At 46.0% G+C, this 20,080-nt stretch overlaps 1 protein-coding gene across 1 annotated transcript in view; it reads right to left on the reverse strand.

Annotated features, from left to right (window-relative positions):
* Nucleotides 1-1,957: 1,957 nt before the first annotated feature.
* srgap3 (SLIT-ROBO Rho GTPase activating protein 3) overlaps nt 1,958-20,080 on the reverse strand; it is a 278,977-nt gene continuing 260,854 nt past the window's right edge. Inside the window, exons 22-25 of the mRNA XM_078209393.1 lie at nt 16,614-16,794; nt 7,848-7,997; nt 6,499-6,826; nt 1,958-2,618 (exon numbers count right to left, since the gene is read on the reverse strand). Of these exons, the coding sequence (XP_078065519.1) occupies nt 2,199-2,618; nt 6,499-6,826; nt 7,848-7,997; nt 16,614-16,794 (1,079 nt within the window). The 3' untranslated portion in view covers nt 1,958-2,198. The remainder of the gene's footprint in view (nt 2,619-6,498; nt 6,827-7,847; nt 7,998-16,613; nt 16,795-20,080) is intronic.

Genomic DNA, 20,080 nt, shown 5'->3' on the forward strand with positions numbered 1-20,080 from the left:
TTGGCATCTCCCAGGACTTGAACATTAAGGACACTGCTGTGTGGAAATCCAGGGAGGAAAAATTTAGGATGGAATTTCTTTTCAAAACTGCGTGTTCACTTTCAGTCGATGTGAGAAGATGGTGTGCTGTAAGGATGGGGGATTAAATCTGATCAAATCTCCAGACTACATGCAACAGAGTTGTTAAATCTCTCTTACAGCTTCCAGAGAGAAAGGAGATCTTGTGGAAGAGAAAGACAGCTCTGTTTCTGTTCATGGGATTTTGGGGCCATGAGTGAAGTGTTATGTTAGTGCCTCAACCTCACGTGCATTCTGATGTTACCATGTTGCAGCAGAGGTGAATATCAACAGGAATCACCTCAGTTTTCTCCCACTTCACAACAACCTTGGAGAAAGCCCCGAATACTCCGATAGATGGAGGTTTTCTGCCCAAGCTAACGTGAGCGGTGGGTGAGGGGGAAGGGGTGAAAAACTCCCCCAGGAAATTCTCATCACTCGGCTCACAAATAGAAAAAAAAGCTCAAACAAACCAGCAATCTCCAGCAGTGTGGGACCATTTTTTATAAAATCACAGCCTCGCCAAAACTCTTCCTGTAAATGCTCTCATTGCTTCAACTGGCGCAACTAAGATAAGAACAAGGGAGGTCATAGAGTTCCATTCAACTTATTCCACTATTCAATTAGATCATTACGGATTTGTGTTTTAACTCTCTCTACCTTGCTTAGGTTTCATATCTTAAGCTGACAAAAATCTCAGTCTCAATTTTGGAATGTTCAATTCTCCCAGCAGCCACAGCTTTTGGCAGGGAGTGAGTTCCAGATTTCCATGAGCCTTTGTGTGAAGAAGTGTTTCTTGATTACAGAATTAAGCAAACCCAAACTGGCTGGAGAATGAAGGACATGGACGCTGATCTATCTCACCCTGAATGAAAACACAGAGACCTGAGGGGTCTCCATTGTTACATATGTATAATATGGAGTCAGTCCCCAGCTAAAGATCACAACCCCACCCATCCATATCAAAGTTTGCCAGCCTGTAGCCTTAATGCACTCAGACATCTCAAGTTTGCAATGGCAATATAGGTTGTCTGAACAACAGAAGGGCTGTGTAGAAGATGCTCTGTTACCTTTCACCTTTGAGGGTACTTTTCCACATTGGATATGCACAACATCTCACGTTAGCCATGCGGAACTATCAATCCATGACCACCACCCCACCCCCAACAACAAAAACAAGAACCTTAATGAAAATGTGCGTATGTCAGGAGAGATGATGAAATGTCACATTGTCATGTAGTCCCTCTGCCTGTTTTAGTGACACTTTGTACGTTGAAAACATTTTCTTACAAAAGGATACTACATTGATTAATTGCTTCACAAAAAGAAGTAGGATAAGTTAAACTACATATTTTAACCACAGACTCTTTGTCTAATTTCCATATTATTGTTACGTTATGCTGCATTAAGTACAACTGCATTATTTATTAATTATTAAACCGGTAATACTGTGCTACAATATTTATATTTCCCCTCTGCTCACTACGAGCAGGGGGATCGAGGTTTTTGTCCTCCTCTATATACAGTGTTGATCCCAGGTGCAGGAGGAGTCGACCTGCAGCCTGAAACCTCAACCACCCGATGAGTGGCTCCCGTCAGTGTTAAAGGCCAAACCCCTGGCAGATGTGGCCAACCTTGATCAGTCAGAGCTTGACAGTTGGCCGAGAAAACACAGACTCCTTTTATCTTCTTGTCTGCTCTCCCCTTTTCTCTTTTATTTTGCTTTGTTTCTTTCCTTCACTCACATGAACGCAATCTTGGCGTTTCCTTGTATTGCTTAGTTGGCAGCTCACCCGAGCCTGCTGAGGACCCCAGAAGTAAAGAAGGGTCATTATCTGAGTAACCCTGAAATTGAGTCCTTTTTTTATATTATATATTTCTAGATATATGGATATATTTTCCAGTGCTGATTTGTTGCTACGGGCAACCCCGTTTCACTGGGAGAAATAACTGTTGCACATTTACTTCATTGTAATAATAAAAAGGAAGGGAATAAAGCAGTTCTAATTTTGGAAGGCTTCCTTCCTGCATTCAGGTACTGCTCCAGACTGGAAACCAGGCCCGAGGCCTGAGATCTTCCCAGCAAAGTAGGCCCAAGTGGCCTCCTCTGTCACGGGTGTGGCGATCCCAGGCAGGTTATGTTACATGGTGCCTGACTTGTCTGATGTGCTGTTGGGAAATATCTTCTCAGTGGGGGTGACCGCTGGGCTCCCCATTCCGGAGCTGCTACCGCTGCTGCTGGAGCGATGTTGGATCACAGGCCTGACAGGCCTCATTGGTGGGGGCCGGAGCTGGGAGCCTGCCAGCCTGGCTGACAGAGCTGGCTTGAAGGTGGTCATCATCTCGCTGGACGAGCTGGAGCTGCGCCTCATAGCCGCGTCGGGGTCACGGATCATAATGGTGTGGAGCGGGCTGGCAGGTTCGGAGTTCACGGCCCCCGTCGGCGGGTTCTTCATCTGTTCAAGGGTGTCGAGCACCACGTCAGGCGCCTGCTTCGCGGTATTCTGCCTCTCCAGTTCACGTAGCTCGTTGAGGGCTGTGCTCATGGTCTTCTCAATATCCTGGCCGGAAACAAAACTGAAAATTATTCAGTAGCAGCACCAATAAAAAAAACACTCGAGTACAGGAGAGAACCATAAGTTTAAAAAAAATGGCTTTTTTTTCCCAAAACAAATTTTATTGCAAGTCTTTTGGTTACAGAAAGTTTCTCAAGCATTACATTTGTCAAATACAGTATATAAAGTCCAAGGTACATGATAACATGCAATAGCCAGTGAACTTCGGACAGTGGCCTCCATCAACATCGTCCCTATGAGGCTGATTCTAGAGAGTGGTAGCAATGTTGGGATTTACTGAGGGCTGCCAACCCTCCAAGGTTTCCCTGGAATGTCGAGGAATTAAAGATTAACCTCCTGGACACTGCTAAGAGTAAACCCAGGAGAGGAAAATCATCTAATAGAGTATTGTAAAAATATTGGAGATCACGAGAAAAGGCTGTTTGGCCAATAGCATCATTCATTTGGGTGTCTGAGTGTCTGTATCCAATTGGACATCTGTACATGGTGCAGGTAGGTTGGGTACTGGGAGGTTTAATGTGTCGAGCACCCTGTGGGGTGAGGTAATTGGAGGTGTAATGTCATTTAATGCAAACTTCTGGAGCATAACAAACCAGAGTTGCCGTTCCCAGGTTTACAGTGGCATTTTACCCACAGACTCGATGTCTGGTGGCTTTGTACCGAAGCATAACAACTGGTCAGACTTGAGTGAGATTATGGAGACCCCTTTCCAATGGAGATGAGGGGTTTGGATTATGAGGAGAGGCTGAGGAGATTGGGTTTGTACTCGTTGGAGTTTAGAAGGATGAGGGGGGATCTTATGGAGACTTATAAGATAATGCGGGGGCTGGATAGGGTGGAGGCGGAGAGATTCTTTCCACTTAGTAAGGAAGTTAAAACTAGAGGACACAGCCTCAAAATAAAGGGGGGTCGGTTTAAGACAGAGTTGAGGAGGAACTTCGTCTCCCAGAGGGTGGTGAATCTCTGGAATTCTCTGCCCACTGAGGTGGTGGAGGCTACCTCGCTGAATATGTTTAAAGCGCGGATGGATGGATTCCTGATCGGTAAGGGAATTAAGGGTTATGGGGATCAGGCGGGTAAGTGGTACTGATCCACGTCAGATCAGCCATGATCTTATTGAATGGCGGGGCAGGCTCGAGGGGCTAGATGGCCTTCTCCTGCTCCTATTTCTTATGTTCTTATGTTCTTATGTCAGAAACATTTGCAGCTGATTGGCCAGTACAGGGACAGGGACCAAACTTCATATTTTCTCTTGGCCTCAGTCTGCGTGTTCTTGTCAGATATTTGAAATAGTGCCTTGGCCCATACCCACCACTGGGTAAAGCGTCTGCCAATATCTTGTGAGGCGAGGGTTACAACAAAGAACAGCGGCCTAATCATATTTGGGTCTGGAGGAACACTGTAGGAAAGCTTAGGAAAACGTGTACAAGGTTTGGTTCTTTAGCATGTTGCATGTGTTTTTAACATGTGCAGCTTTAGTTGTATGCTGGGATCTGGCTCCATGCATGTTGACTGGTGGAATTGTGTGCGGTTTCTGATTCTGTCAGATGCTGAATCTTGTTCAATACTAGCCATCCCTGCTTCCACTGGATGTTGATACAGTTAGAGTCCAGGTCTGGTTCAGTGTGCATTGGGTTGGGTTGAATTCTGTACCAGAATCGGTGTGTGTGCCCATGCATGTGCGTGATGGGCTTTGTCCGGCATGTGCTAGGTCTACTTAGAGCATGTACCAGGATGTTTTCATGTGTGCAAGGCATAGTTTCAATGTGGCTGGGTCTGATTGACGCTTGCTGGGTCTGCTTCAATTGTGTGTGACAGGTCTCATTCCAAGGGTGCCAGTTTGGCATGCATTATGTACCCTGCTTGTGTCAAGTGTCTGCTATACTGGGCCTGGCTTTGCAGCACACTTTCTCAATAGGATGGGAATGTTGGACAACTCTGAAAGATGTGATGGACTGTCCCTCTTTGCCTACAGCCTTCACTGAGCAAAAGTGCATTACATTTTTCTATCAAACTCATCTCTAATGTCATCAAGCTGCTTCTCAAAACTGTTCACTGTTCCCCTAAGCATCGCGTTCCATTCATGTGATGGTTGATTCTGATCCCTTTTCATTCAGGAGAGCCTGTAATAGTAATATTGAGAATTTAAGGTGTGGCCAAAGGCACTGATGCAATGTACCTAATGAGTCATGGCTAACTGCACCATGTAATGTACCACTAAGTCCAATTCATCAGGAAAGTCCAGTTTGCTTCACATGCGGGGAGCATGCTGGTTATTTTATCAGACTAATAACCCAGGCATATGACTTCAAAGCCCACCATGGCAACGAGGCAATTCAGTTCATATAGAAATCTGGAATAAAAAGCTCGTATCAATTATAGTGGCCTTGAAACTATCAATTTTGTTGTAAAAAAGTTAAAGATAAAATATATGGTTCACTAATGTCCTTTAAGCAAGGTAATCTGCATGTGACTCCAGACCCACAGCAATGTGGTTGAATCTTAAATGGCCCAGTTAGTCACTCAGTTAAGGACAATTTGGGATGGGTTATAAATATAAGTCTCTAGTCAGTGAAGCTACAGTCTGTAAATGAAGAAACAGCTTGTGGAGTGAGCTGAAGCCAGTCAAGGCAGTGCGATTAGAATGAATCTTGGCATTCCTGAACAAGGATGGGGGAGGCAAAATGCTGTCGAGGGTCATGAAGCTTCAGATTCGGGCAGTGGAGCAGCTCACCTCAGCACACAGCCCAGCACAATCCTCAGGACAATCCTTTGGCAAATATTATATTCTTCATCACTTTAGTAACCTGGTTCAATGTCAAGCACTCCCAGCACAGGGTTAGATATAGAGTAAAGCTGCCCCTATACTGTCCCCATCAAACTCACCCAGAGCAGGTACAGAATGGGGTTAGATGCAGAGTAAAACTCCCTCTACACTGCCTCATCAAGCACTTCCAGCACAATTAAAACATGAGGTTAGATGCAGAGTAAAGCTCCCCCTAGACTGTCCCCATCAAACACTCCCAGCACAGTTACAGCACAGGGTTCAAAACAGAGGAAAACCCCTTCTACACTGTCCCCATCAAACATTCCCAGGAGAGATACAGCACGGGCTACATACAGAGTAAATCTTCCTCTACACTGCCCCATCAAACACTCCCAGAATAGGTACAGCATGGGGTTAGATATGGAGTAATGCTACCTCTACACTGCCCTTCAAACATACCCAGGGCAGCTACATCATGGGGTTAGATATAGAGTAAATCTCCCTCTACACTGTCTTATCAAACACTTCCAGTACAAGTACAGCACAGATTATCCAAAGAGTAAAGCTCCCTCTACACTGTCTCATCAAACATTCTCAGGACAGGTACAGCACGGGATTAGATACAGAGTAAAGCTCCCTCTACATTGTCCCATCGAAAAGTCCCAGGTCAAGTAAGGAAAAGTAAAATACAGAGTAGAGTTGCCTCTGTACAGACCCAACTGTGTATCCCGGCCCTAATCTCAGAACAGCATCTACTATGACAATGTCATTCCCCACACTCTGAGTGGGATTTTACGGCCTCGCTCGGGCAAGACCGGAAATTCCCGCCGGAGGTGAACAGAGATTTACATTGTCAGACCCTCGCTCGTGCCGATTCCGTGACGGGTGAGGTGGTAGAGTTCCAGCCTCTATCTCTGGACTCTGTGTGAGATCCCTACCTCATGCTATATTATAGCTGTTTGTACCTTGGGGCCATCCCATCGACCCAACTCATTTCACTAAGGACCCCCACGACCCGAAGAGTGCCCTGTGACATCTCTTATGATGATGTGTTCATCTGCCTCTCATTGCAGTCTCTCAGCTGTGAGAGCTCATTACCTCAGCCAGCGCTTCCGTCTCCAGAGCCTTGTGATCTCCGAGACTGCTGTGGCGAGTGGACAGAGATGTTTGCCTCATGGGATGGCCGTCCCCTAGGTTCTTCCGATCCGGGTAATTGATGCTGCCGGCACTCCCGAATGTGGCCAGCCGTCTTTTCTCTGGGCTTTCCATCCGGCCCCGGCTAACGCTGATTTTATGGGGACTGCTGGGACATGCTGCAGCCCGTGGGGGGGTGTCAATGCCTGGACCTGACCCTCGGACTGGGCTGTGTGCGTCGCCACCACTGCGACGTCGCTGAATTGCAGCACCATCGGACCTCAACCGCACCCTAAAAGACATTTTAAAATTGCATTTATTTACCACCTTTCACAACCTTAGCACATCCCAAAGTTTTTTGCAGAAAATTAGGTACTTTGAAGTGCACTCATTATTGTAATGTGGGAAATACAACAGTCAATTTGTGTGCAGCAAGCTCCCACAACTCGATCATAATAAAGTGATGACGTTCACTAAGGGATAAATATTTTCCAGGACTCCAGGAGACCTCGACTCTTCTTTGAAAAAAACAACCCAGGATCTTTCACATACCCCTGAGAGGGAGGAACGAAGTTTAACATCTCATCAGAAAGTTGGCACCTCTGACAGTGCAGCACTTCCTCAGTACTGCACAGGGAGTCAGCCCAGATTCTGTGCTCAGGTCTCTGGAGTGGGGTACAAACTACCGATTTTCTGATTCTGGGACAAGATTGTTACCTACTCAGCCATTATATTTCCTCAGGTTCCTAGGATGAAGGGGAAGGTCAGTCATTCATATACCTAACCCACCAACAGTCTCAGACAGTCAAAAATCCAGATATCTGAGTACGATTTACTTTAGAAAACAATCTATTCCTTCTCCAGTCCCCCAAATGGTTATTCCTCATGCCCCAATCCAGGCAGTGAGTGTTGGCCAGGTATTTCAGTCCAAGGATTAGTTCAATCCAGTAGTAAGCAACATTGCTGAATGGTGCTCATGAGGTTTGGATGATTCTTGCTCCCGCAGCAGGGGGCGCTGGGGCTAAAGTAACAACAGAAAATGCTGGAAATTGCTTTTATTTCAGTGGCACTGAGGCTCATTTTGGTGTCCCATGGCTGTATCAAGGATCCAAGCGGCCTTAAAGATCACACTGTGTGCTTACAGTGCGTACCACTTTGAGCCACAGAGGTCAAGGTCTAGAATGCTGAATTTCCCTCCCCAACACCGCCCTCTCAATTATTCTCTCTTCCTATCAGACAGACCACCAAGTCCCCATATCACCGAACAGATACAGCGCCTTCATGCACTGTAGCCTGGGAAAAGAAGCCTGTACCTGCCCAGGATCCCTCCGAAGGAAAACTCTGGCAAGTGGTCAGATGGCGATTGGAGATCATTCTTCGACGATGCCTTATCATCCAATAGAGGGCCACTGCTGGCCTCGCTGTCTGCTTTCTGGCTCAGGCTGTCTGAGAAGGCATCATCCCTGAGGACAGAAGTCAAAGGTCACTTACTGCTCAACTTGAAACAAAAAAAAAGTTGCATTTATACGGTGCCTTTCACAATGTCTCAAAGCCCTTGATGAGCAAGGGTGTGCTTCTTTGTTTGAACACTGTTCTAATGTCAGGAACACAGCAACAAATTTACGCAGAGCATGCTCCCAACAATGTAATAATGATCAAATTATCTGTTTTACTAGTGTTGATTGAAGGACAAAGATGGTTCAAGTTACCAGAGAGAGCTCTCCTGTACTTTGATATAGTACTGAAGGATCTTTGAGAGGGCAAACGGGACTCATCTTAATGTTTTATCTAAAAGACAACACATCCAACTATGCAGCACTCCCTCAGTGTTTCACTTAGATGTTGTGGCAAGGTCCCTGGAGTGGTCTTCAAACCCACATCCTTCCGACTGCAAGGTGAGAATGCTACCCAGAAAACCATATCCAGCACCCGAGTTTTATACCACACACTTACTGACCTACTTGAAGGCCTGAGCAGCCAGATACCTATTTGAAAGTGGATCCTGGACTGACATCTGGGAGGAGGGAGAGCATTCGCTTGGCCTAGGGTCCTGGCCCGGGACACCCTGTGGGACTGACTGGGAGGAAGGAGGACGGTTGCCTGGCCTAGATGTCCAGCCTCGGACACCCTGTGGGACTGGCTGGACATGAGACAATCTAATTGTGTTGTAGAGGTTGAGTTAGGTAACCACGTAGACTTAGACACAGGTTAAAGCTCTGCGCCTTGTTCTTTCTAACCCCTCTGGGGAAGTAAGTTTAAAAGTGAGAGGCATCTCCACCTCCTGCTGCTCCTGTGTGTTTCATAAAAACAATTTGTCTTCTCTGAATTTGTGGACACATCCTTTCAGAAGTTGAAATCCGAGCTCAATAATTCTCAGAGATGAACACTGACTATTAACTCAAATGAGAAGCTCCCATTGCCTTGTGCTGCTTTAAGGTGAGGTAATGGTGAATATGTGGCAAGATTCCTGTTTGAACCCAGGCGCTGCTCCTCATAGTTTCTAATTAACCTGCCCCGTGCAATTCCAAGATAAAAGCAGATGCTGTCAGACCTGAGATTTTCCAGCATACTGTTTCGTTGCAATTCCAACATTTTCTGTTTGCATTTCCCATTTGTGTTTTCTCATCCTTACAATTTTGCAATGGGCTTTAATATATAAAAAAGGATGGCAACAAGAAATGGAAGGATTTCTTTCTCGGAGTTTGGTTTGAAATAGGAGAAGGGGTGGGAAGGGAGTGTGGGTCCTCCTTGGAGAATCTGTCAACCAACTGGGAAAATGACCAGGGGTCCCTTTTGCTAAAGGCCACCATGGGTCTGAGCAATGATCATTAGACCAGAATATTTGGGAAATGAGAAAAGCCAAGCTAGCCAGAGACATGGGCTGAAGTTTTTTTTGACGGTGCAGTCCTGGAATAGTTACTTATTTTACTTTTTTTTTCTTTCAGTCACAAATGGACTTTTTGGCAGCACCAGGGCGGGAGACAGCAGCCAGCACTCACCAGCGAAGAGGCTCCCTGGTAAAGACAAACTATTCTGCGTGTGAGTTTGACTCTCTGAGTTGCATTGCTTCCACGCACTTGGATTTAACCATTTGGAAGTTGGGGATGAATCTGGGTTATTCTGTTGCTTTTATTCAATGTACCTCCCAGTGAGTCCTGCAGGGTGTCCCAAGCTGGGCTCCCAGGCCAGGCAGCTGCTCCCCTTCTCCTGGCCAGTCCCGCAAGACATCAGGGACCAGATGGGTTTTTACAACAGTCAACAATGGTTTCATGGTGATCATTAGACTTTTAATTCCAGATTTTTATTGAATTCAAATTTCAGCATCTCCTTGGTGGGATTTGAACTCGGGTCCTTAGGATGTTGCCTGGGCCTTTGGATTACTAGTTCAGGGTTAATACCACCACACCATCCCACACCATTACATAATAACCAGATTATACTGGTTAATTTTAATCCCCATCTCATCCATAGAAGTCAGATTCCTTCAAGGTAAATCAACAGCAGAAACCAGATAGCAGTTACATCAGTCCCACGAAATATTTTCTTTAAAAACATGCTTGATTATATGCTCTGCCAACTGTCTCAGTAGCTCAATAGATACAGAGTAAAGCTCGCTCTGCACTGTCCCTATCAAACACTCCCAGGACAGGAACAGGACAGGGTTAAATACAGAAAAAGAAACTCCCTCAACCCTCTCCCCATCAAACACTTCCAGAACAGGGTTAGTTACAGAGTAAAACTCCCTTTACACTGTCTCCATCAAACACTCCCAGGACAGGATCAAGACAGGGTTAGATACAGAAAAAAGTTCCCTCTGCACAGTCCCCATTAAACACTCCCAGGACAATATTTTTGTTATAAAGGGACGTAAAGAAAAGTGCAAAATAGATTCATGAGGATGATATGAGAATTGAAAGGATGTACTTAAAAGGAAAGGCTGAACAGGCCAAGGCTCTTTTCTCCAGAATAGAGAATGTGGGGGTGACCTGATAGGGGTCTTGAAGATTTCAAAAGAGTTTGATGGGGAAGGCATAGAGTAAATGTTTTTACCTGAAAGTGTGCCCAAAAGTAAAGATAAATACAAGGAAGCCACTAATAAATCCAATAGGCTATTCAGGAGAAGCATGTTTTTTTAAAAACCCAGAGAGGGGTACAAATGTGGAAGTTTCCACAAAGTTTAAAGTTTATTAGTGTCACAAGTAGGCTTACATTAACACTACAATGAAGTTACTATGAAAATCCCCTAGTCGCCACACTCGGCACCTGTTCAGGTACACTGAGGGAGAATTTAGCATGGTCAATGCACCTAACCAGCACATCTTTTGGACTGTGGGAGGGAAGCAGAGGACCCAGAGGAAATCCATGCAGAGAACATGACCCAAGCTGGGAATCGAACCTGGGTCCCTGGCGCTGTGAGGCAGCAGTGCTAACCACTATGCCACCGTGCCGTCAAGGTGGTAATTGCAGAAAATAGCATCGATGAATTTAAGTAGAAGTCAGATAAACGTGAGAGAATGGAAGGATATACTAATAAGGTTAAATGAAGAGGGAAGTGGAGGCTTTTGTGGAGTATAAAGGTCAGCATTGACTAATTGGATCAAAAGCCTGTTTCGTTGCTTTAGACTATGTGGAATTTTGCACATAAATTAGTCTCAAGGCAGGTACAATATAGAAACCCAACAGTGCAGAAAGAGGCCATTGGGCCCATCGAGTCTGCACCGACCACAATCCCACCAAAGGCCCTACCCCCATATCCCTACATATTTACCCACTAATCCCTCTAACCTACGCATCTCTGGACACTAAGGGGCAATTTTAGCATGGCCAATCGACCTAACCCGCACATCTTTGGACTGTGGGAGGAAACCGGAGCACCCGGAGGAAACCCATGCAGACATGAGGAGAATGTGCAAACTCCAAACAAACAGTGACCCAAGCTGGGAATCGAACCCTGGAGCTGTGAAGCAGCAGTGCTAACCACTGTGCTACCGTGCCGCCCATCTGGGTTACTTACAGATAAAGCTCCATCTATTCTACCTCAATAGTGTATCTCAGCCCTAATTGAAGGGGACTGCTTATCTACTGTTCCATTGTAACAGTTCACTACTCCTATATAAACTAGCCTGAAGCTTCCCTGAGCAAGTTTGCCAATTGATAAAATCAGCACCAAAATATTGGCAACGTGTGCTTCAAAGTTATGCCCAGCCAAGACTGGATTAAGACCAGTCGAGCCCACCTCACCGAGTACACTGATAGCTGTCAACCCGGCTGTCTAGAACATAAGAACATAAGAACATAAGAAATAGGAGCAGGAGTAGGCCATCTAGCCCCTCGAGCCTGCCCCGCCATTCAATAAGATCATGGCTGATCTGACGTGGATCAGTACCACTTACCCGCCTGATCCCCATAACCCTTAATTCCCTTACCGATCAGGAATCCATCCATCCGCGCTTTAAACATATTCAGCGAGGTAGCCTCCACCACCTCAGTGGGCAGAGAATTCCAGAGATTCACCACCCTCTGGGAGAAGAAGTTCCTCCTCAACTCTGTCTTAAACCGACCCCCCTTTATTTTGAGGCTGTGTCCTCTAGTTTTAACTTCCTTACTAAGTGGAAAGAATCTCTCCGCCTCCACCCTATCCAGCCCCCGCATTATCTTATAAGTCTCCATAAGATCCCCCCTCATCCTTCTAAACTCCAACGAGTACAAACCCAATCTCCTCAGCCTCTCCTCATAATCCAAACCCCTCATCTCCAGTATCAACCTGGTGAACCTTCTCTGCACTTCCTCCAATGCCAATATATCCTTCCTCATATAAGGGGACCAATACTGCACACAGTATTCCAGCTGCGGCCTCACCAATGCCCTGTACAGGTGCATCAAGACATCCCTGCTTTTATATTCTATCCCCCTCGCAATATAGGCCAACATCCCATTTGCCTTCTTGATCACCTGTTGTACCTGCAGACTGGGCTTTTGCGTCTCATGCACAAGGACCCCCAGGTCCCTTTGCACGGTAGCATGTTTTAATTTGTTTCCATTGAGATAGTAATCCCATTTGTTATTATTTCCTCCAAAGTGTATAACCTCGCATTTCTCAACGTTATACTCCATTTGCCATATCCTCGCCCACTCACTCAGCCTGTCCAAATCTCTCTGCAGATCTTCTCCGTCCTCCACACGATTCACTTTTCCACTTATCTTTGTGTCGTCTGCAAACTTCGTTACCCTACACTCCGTCCCCTCCTCCAGATCATCTATATAAATGGTAAACAGTTGCGGCCCGAGTACCGATCCCTGCGGCACGCCACTAGTTACCTTCCTCCAACCGGAAAAACACCCATTTATTCCGACTCTTTGCTTCCTGTCGGATAGCCAGTCCCCAATCCACTTTAACACACTACCCCCAACTCCGTGTGCCCTAATCTTCTTCAGCAGCCTTTTATGGGGCACCTTATCAAACGCCTTTTGGAAATCCAAAAACACCGCATCCACCGGTTCTCCTCCATTAACCGCCCTAGTCACATCTTCATAAAAATCCAACATGTTCGTCAAGCACGACTTTCCCCTCATGAATCCATGCTGCGTCTGATTGATCGAACCATTTCTATCCAGATGCCCTGCTATCTCCTCTTTAATAATGGATTCCAGCATTTTCCCTACTACAGACGTTAAGCTGACCGGCCTATAGTTACCCGCCTTTTGTCTCCTTCCTTTTTTAAAGAGCGGCGTAACATTAGCCGTTTTCCAATCAACCGGCACTACCCCAGAATGCAACGAGTTTTGATAAATAATCACTAACGCATCCACTATTACCTCTGACATTTCTTTCAATACCCTGGGATGCATTCCATCCGGACCCGGGGACTTGTCCACCTTCAGTCCCATTAGTCTACCCAGCACTGCCTCTCTGGTAACATTAATTGTATTAAGTATTTCTCCTGCTGCCAACCCTCTATCGTTAATATTTGGCAAACTATTTGTGTCCTCCACCGTGAAGACCGACACAAAAAACTTATTTAAAGACTCAGCCATATCCTCATTTCCCACTATTAACTCCCCCCTCTCGTCCTCCAAGGGTCCAACATTCACTCTAGCCACTCTATTCCTTTTTATATATTTATAAAAACTTTTACTATCATTTTTTATATTAATTGCTAGCCTAGCTTCATAGTCTATCCTTCCTTTCTTTATCGCTTTCTTAGTCTCTCTTTGTTGTTTCTTAAATTTTTCCCAATCACTTGTTTCTCCACTATTTTTGGCCACTCTGTACGCAGCTGTTTTTATTTTAATACTCTCCTTTATTTCCTTCGTTATCCACGGCTGGTTCTCCCTTTTCTTACAATCCTTGTTTTTTGCTGGAATATATTTTTGCTGAGAACTGAAAAGGATCTCCTTAAAAATCCTCCACTGTTCCTCAGCTATCCTACCTGCCAGCCTGCTCTCCCAGTCTACCTTAGCCAATTCATCCCTCATCCTATCATATTTCCCTCTGTTCAAACAGAGGACACTGGTTTGAGACCAAACTTTCTCCTCTTCCATCTGAATCAGAAAATCGACCATATTGTGGTCACTAGACCCAAGAGGGTCCTTCACAATAAGATCCTTAATTCCACCTACCTCGTTACACAATACCAGATCCAAAATAGCTCGTTCCCTCGTCGGTTCCGTAACATGCTGTTCAAGGAAACTATCCCGACAGCATTCTAAGAACTCTTCCTCCATTCCACCCTTACCGACTTGAGTCTGCCAGTCAATGTGCATGTTGAAGTCCCCCATGATTATTGCTGTTCCGTTTTTACACGCATCCCTTATCTGCTTGTTTATAGCCCTCCCTACCTCAACATTATTATTTGGGGGCCTATATACCACACCTACTAGTGTCTTTCTCCCTCTACTATTCCTCATCTCTACCCATAATGATTCCACGTTTTGTTCCTCAGAGCCTATGTCATCCCTCAGTACTACCCTGATATTATCTCTTATTAATAGCGCGACCCCACCACCTTTTCCTTCCTGTCTATTCTTCCTAAACGCCTGATACCCCTGGATATTCATCTCCCAGTCCTGGTCACCTTTCAGCCACGTTTCTGTAATGGCCACTAGATCGTACCCACTTGTGCTGATTTGCACCATCAACTCATTCACCTTGTTCCGAATGCTTCGTGCATTCAGGCAAAGTGTCCTTATTCCAGCTTTTATCTGGACCCGCTTTGATGAGTCGCGAACACCCTCTCCCTCTACTCCCTTATCTAAATTACCGCCTTCATTCACTTGCACCCTCTCCTCTACCATTAATTTTGTAATTCCCCTTACCCCTGCATCCTCCCCCCCATCAATTAGTTCCTTGATCCTAGTCAACTCTTCTAGCTCCCCTCCCCCCAACCTATCTAGTTTAAATTCTCCCCAGTAGCCTTAGCCAACCTACCGGCCAGGATATTGGTCCCCGTGTGATTCAAGTTCCACCCGTTTTTTGTATACAGATCACCCCTGCCCCTAAAGAGGTCCCAATGGTCCAGGAACCTGAATCCCTGCCCCCTGCACCAGTCCCTCAGCCACACATTCATCCTCCACCTCACTCCATTCCTGCCCTCACCTTCCCGTGGCACAGGCAGTAATCCTGAGATTACTACCTTTGCTTTCCTCTTTCTCAGCTGTCTCCCTAATTCCCTGTACTCCCTTTTCATGACCCCTTCTCCCTTCCTACCCACATCAGCAGTACCAATATGTACCGCTACCTCAGGCTCCTCTCCCTCCCACCTCAGGATTTCCGGGACGCGACTAGCGACATCCTGGATCCCGGCCCCAGGGAGGCAGACCACCATGCGAGAATCCCGCCTACCTCCGCAGAAACGCCTGTCTGTCCCCTTCACCATCGAGTCCCCGATTAATACCGCCTTCCTCCTCTTTTCCTTAGCCCTCTGAGTTACAGGGCTGGACTCCACTGCGGAGACACGGCCACTGCTGTCCCCCCCAGCAGTACTCAAGCAGGAGTACTTGTTGTGCAGGGGCAAATCCACCGGGGTGCTCTCAACCACCCTAGCCTTACCCTTCCTGGCCGTCACCCATCTTGGCCTCCTCCCGTGGCCCTGGTGTGACCACCTGATGATAGCTCTTGTCTATCACCTCCTCATTCTCCCTCATCAGCCTAAGATCCTCGAGCTGTAGTTCCAGCTCCCTAACACGGTCCCTCAGGAACCGCAGCTCGACACACCCCTCACAGATGTGGATGTCCGGGAGGCAAGATGCCTCCAGGACCTCCCACATCCTACACTGGGAACAACACACTGGTTTCACACTCATACTGGACACTTTATGTCAAGTAAGACAGTGAAAAGTTAATAAGAGTGTAAGGAAACAAAAACTCACCCCTGCTCGTCCAAGCCCTGTGAGCCAAAGCCCTGACAGCTCACTCAACTTCCCACTCACTCTGCTGCCCGCTACGATGCTGCCCGCTGTATACTTTGGTGCACTTTTAAACCCTCCAAAAACTTCCCCTGGCCTCTCCTGGCCTGACTTCCGGTTTTGAAAAAAACCTCCGATTTTAAACCCAAAATTAACCTCAGCCTGCTCCTGGGAACTAGGGTGTATTCAGCCCAGGTCTCAGAGGCAGAAGGTTTGGGATGGAATTTCCATAAGGCATAGGAGCAGAAGTAGGCCATTCGGCCACCAAGTCTACCCTGCCATTCAATGTGATCATGACTGATCTGATATGATAATGCTCAACTCCACTCCTGCCCTATCTCCGTAACCCCTGATTTCTTTACTGATTAACCCAGGGTTTCAGCCGACCTCTCACTCCAACTTTCAATCCATTCGGCAATGTCTGTGCGATCTCGACTGGTCCTTCCCCCTAAATTATGGCAGGCATTTGGGAGGAATCCCTCCATGCAAATCCCACCCCCTATGAACAAATCAGTACTTAGTGCGGTTTTAAAAAAAACATATTAATTAAAGGTGATGAATGGTAAATGTATGAGAAAGCAAGATAAACTGTCCCTTTTAATTTGAGGAGCCAGGCCCTTCCTGGTGATGCCCATTTAGAGGTAAGAATAAGATTCACACACACACACACTTACATGTCCTGTACCACGATGTACTGATGGGGTATCAGTCCGTCCAATCCATTGTGCCGTCCCTCCCACCAATCCTCAGACGCCCGGTGGTACAGCAGCAGAGAAGCTCCTTTTTTAAATGACAGCTCCCGGGGAGATCGACCAACGTAGTCAAACTTGGCGATGGCTTCAATCTGCTCCATTTCTGCAAAGGGTTAACAGAGTCGCAGTGCAGTGAGTTAGCGATGAGTTGTGCAGCAAGAAACTGGTCACACATCCTGTGTTACTCAGGGAGGGGGTTAGATTTGGTGCTCATTGAAATCAAGGATTGAGGGAGGGGGATGTGAAGAGGAATGCATGTGGTTTGCAGTTTATTGTCCATCCTTCATAGGCTCCAGAGCACAGAACATTCAATCCAACTTGTCCCCTGCTCTTACCTCATAAAGCTGTACATTTTTCCTTTAAAAATATTTATCCAATTCCCTTTTGACAGTTCCTGCTTCCAGCACCCTCTCAGGCAGCGCATTCCAGATCACAACAACTCATGGTGTAAAAAACAATCTCATCTTTCTTTGTCAATTATTATAAATTTGTGTTCTTTCTCAGGCAATGCCCTTGGCTTTGTTGCCAGTTTCAGGCAGCTCTGCACTCACAAAGATAACTGGATTTTAAATGCCCCAAGGCTCAAGGAGAAAATTCACCGCCCTGAATGGCACTGAAGTGCCAACCAAGGCTCAGTTGGTAGCACTCTTTGCCCAGAGTCTGAAGGTCATGGGTTCAAGTCCCACTCCAGGAGTTGAGCATAAAAATCAAAGCTGACACTCCAGCACAGTACTGAGCGAGTGCTGCACTGTTGAAGGTGCCACTTTAAAAAAAAAATTTATTCATTCACAAGATGTGGGCATCGCTGGTTAGGCCAGATGAGATGTTAAACTGAAACTTTGTCTGCTTGCCGAGATGGATGGGAAAGATCCCATAGTCACTATTTTGAAGAAGAATAGGGGAATTATCTCTGGTGTTCTGGCCAATATTTATCCTTCAATCAACAGCACAGAAACAGATTATCACTGATCATCATCACACTGCTGTTTGAAGAATCATGTTGTTGGCTGCTACATTGCAACTGTGACAATACTTTAAAAAAACACATTTAATTGGTTGTAAAGTGTTTTGGGATATCTCACGGTCGTGATTGTTGCCACATAAAGTTTTCATTTTCTTTTTGAACTACTGCCCTGATGTGAGCTGAATTTGTTGGCGTTAGCTGCCAGGGTAGAGTCATTGTCATCGGCCTAACTCCCCAAAGGATGGGAGATTTACAGCAACACCTTGCATTGATGCAGCACCTAACACAACAAAACATCCCAAAGCGCCTCACGGGAGCAACTATTAGACACAACCATGTTACAACAGGTGATAGAAAGTTTGGTCAAAGTGGTGGTTTTCAGGGAGTGACACAATGGAATTGGGCGAGGAGGACAGGCACAGAGATTTAGGGAGGGAAGTCCAGAGCTTAAGGCTTGACGCCTGAAAACATAGGTTGGGATTTTCCACTCCTGGCCCTGTCAGGGTGAGTGCGTTCTTGGTTGACCTTTTTAGCACTGGACGGCCTTCAAAAAACTAAGTTGCTGGCGGGGTGGGCTCAATCAGAGTCCGCACTGCAAGTGTGACTTTGGGACCCATCCCTTGACTTTTTCTCAACTAATTCCGGGACCATACAATGGAGAAAGTTGCCATTGGTGCCAGTGGCTTCAACGGCACTTTTCTGGCCTGCTATCAGCCTTGGCCGATATTTGGGAAAATTCTGCCCATAGATACCAATGATAGACTGATGAAATTCAGGAATGTGCAAGAAACCAGGATCAGAGGAGCACCGGAATGACACCAGAGCTTAAAGGGTTAAATTATGAGAACAGGTTGCACAAACTTGACTTGTGTTCCCCTGAGTTTAGAAAAGTAAGAGGAGGTCTGATTGAGGTGTTTAAAATGATGGAGAAGATTCATAAATCTAACCAGAGGGAACTGATTATTCCCACTGGGCCAAAGTGTTAGAGCAAGGCCAACCAGGAGTGAAATCAGATGTAGTTCATAGAATCCCTACAGTGAAGAAGGAGGCCATTCAGCCCATTGAGTCTGTTCCAACTCTCCAAAAGAGCATGTTACTCAGGCGCCCACTCCCCGCCCACCCTTGTAACCCCGCGCATTTACCATGGCCAATCCACCTAAAATGCACATCTTTGGACAAAGGGACAGTTTAGAATGACCAATCCTCACGGAGATGAAAATGGGGAAATGTGCCCCCTGAATGATTGTGGACACTGGGAGCAATTGAAATGGTCAAGAAAGAGATCGATAGATTTTTAGTACAGGGTATCAATGGAATTAATGTGGATGAATGGGTGTTGAGGAAAATGTCAGCTATGATCTTATTCGATTGTGGAATATGTTGGAGGGCTGAATGGCATTGTAGATTTAAAGGATTCAACAAATGCCATTGGTTAAAATCCAACACAATCATGCTATTCCATGACGTGTTAACATCCTTAAAAATATTCTAAAGCATACATTTATTATAATGGACAAAGGTTATTATATCGGCTCCAAAATCACATGCAGCTAAGAACTCAGAATGAAGGGTGTAGTGAGGTAGAACCCTCACTAGAGGGAGACACACACCAGCCATGCCAAATCAAAGAGACGTATTTCGATCATGTTTTTCACGATCTCAGGACATCCCATAATGCTTTATATCCAAAGAAATATTTTGAAGTGTAGTCATTGTTGTAGTATAAGAAATAAAAGAGGCTGGAAATTGTGCAGCGAGAATCTTCTGATTCCTGTCCACCATCTACAAGGCACAAATCAGGAGTGTGATACAATACCCTCCACTTGCCTGGAGTGTGCAGCTCCAACAACATTCAATAAACTCAACAGCATTCAGGACAAAGCAGCCGCTTGATTGGCACCTCACCCATCACCTTCAACATTCACTCCGTATATCTCCGACGCACAGTGGCAGCTGTATGTACCATCTACAAGATGCACTTCTGAGCACACCAAGGTTCCTTAGGCAGCACCTCTCGAACCCCCGACATCTACTATTTCAAGGACAAGGGCAGCAGATACATGGGAACATCATCACCCGCAGGTTCCCTCTAAGTCACTCACCATCTTGACTTGGAAATACATCGCCGTTCCTTCACTGTGGTTGGGTCAAACACCTGGAACTCCCTCTCTAACAGCACTGTGGGAGTACCTACACCTCAGGCACTGCATCAGTTCAAGAAGGCAGCTTACCACCACCATCTCAAGAGCTATTAGGGATGGGGAATAAATGCTGGCCCAGCCAGCAACTTCTCTATCCCATGTGTGAATAAAATAATAAACGGTGGCCAATTTGTGCTCAACAAGATCCCACAAACAGCAACATAACAATGACCAGGTAATCTGTTTGGTAGAGAGATAAACATTGGCAAGGACATCAGGGAGAA

The sequence above is a fragment of the Mustelus asterias genome, chromosome 3 (assembly GCF_964213995.1).
Source record: "Mustelus asterias chromosome 3, sMusAst1.hap1.1, whole genome shotgun sequence".
NCBI classification, from domain to species: Eukaryota; Metazoa; Chordata; class Chondrichthyes; order Carcharhiniformes; family Triakidae; genus Mustelus; species Mustelus asterias.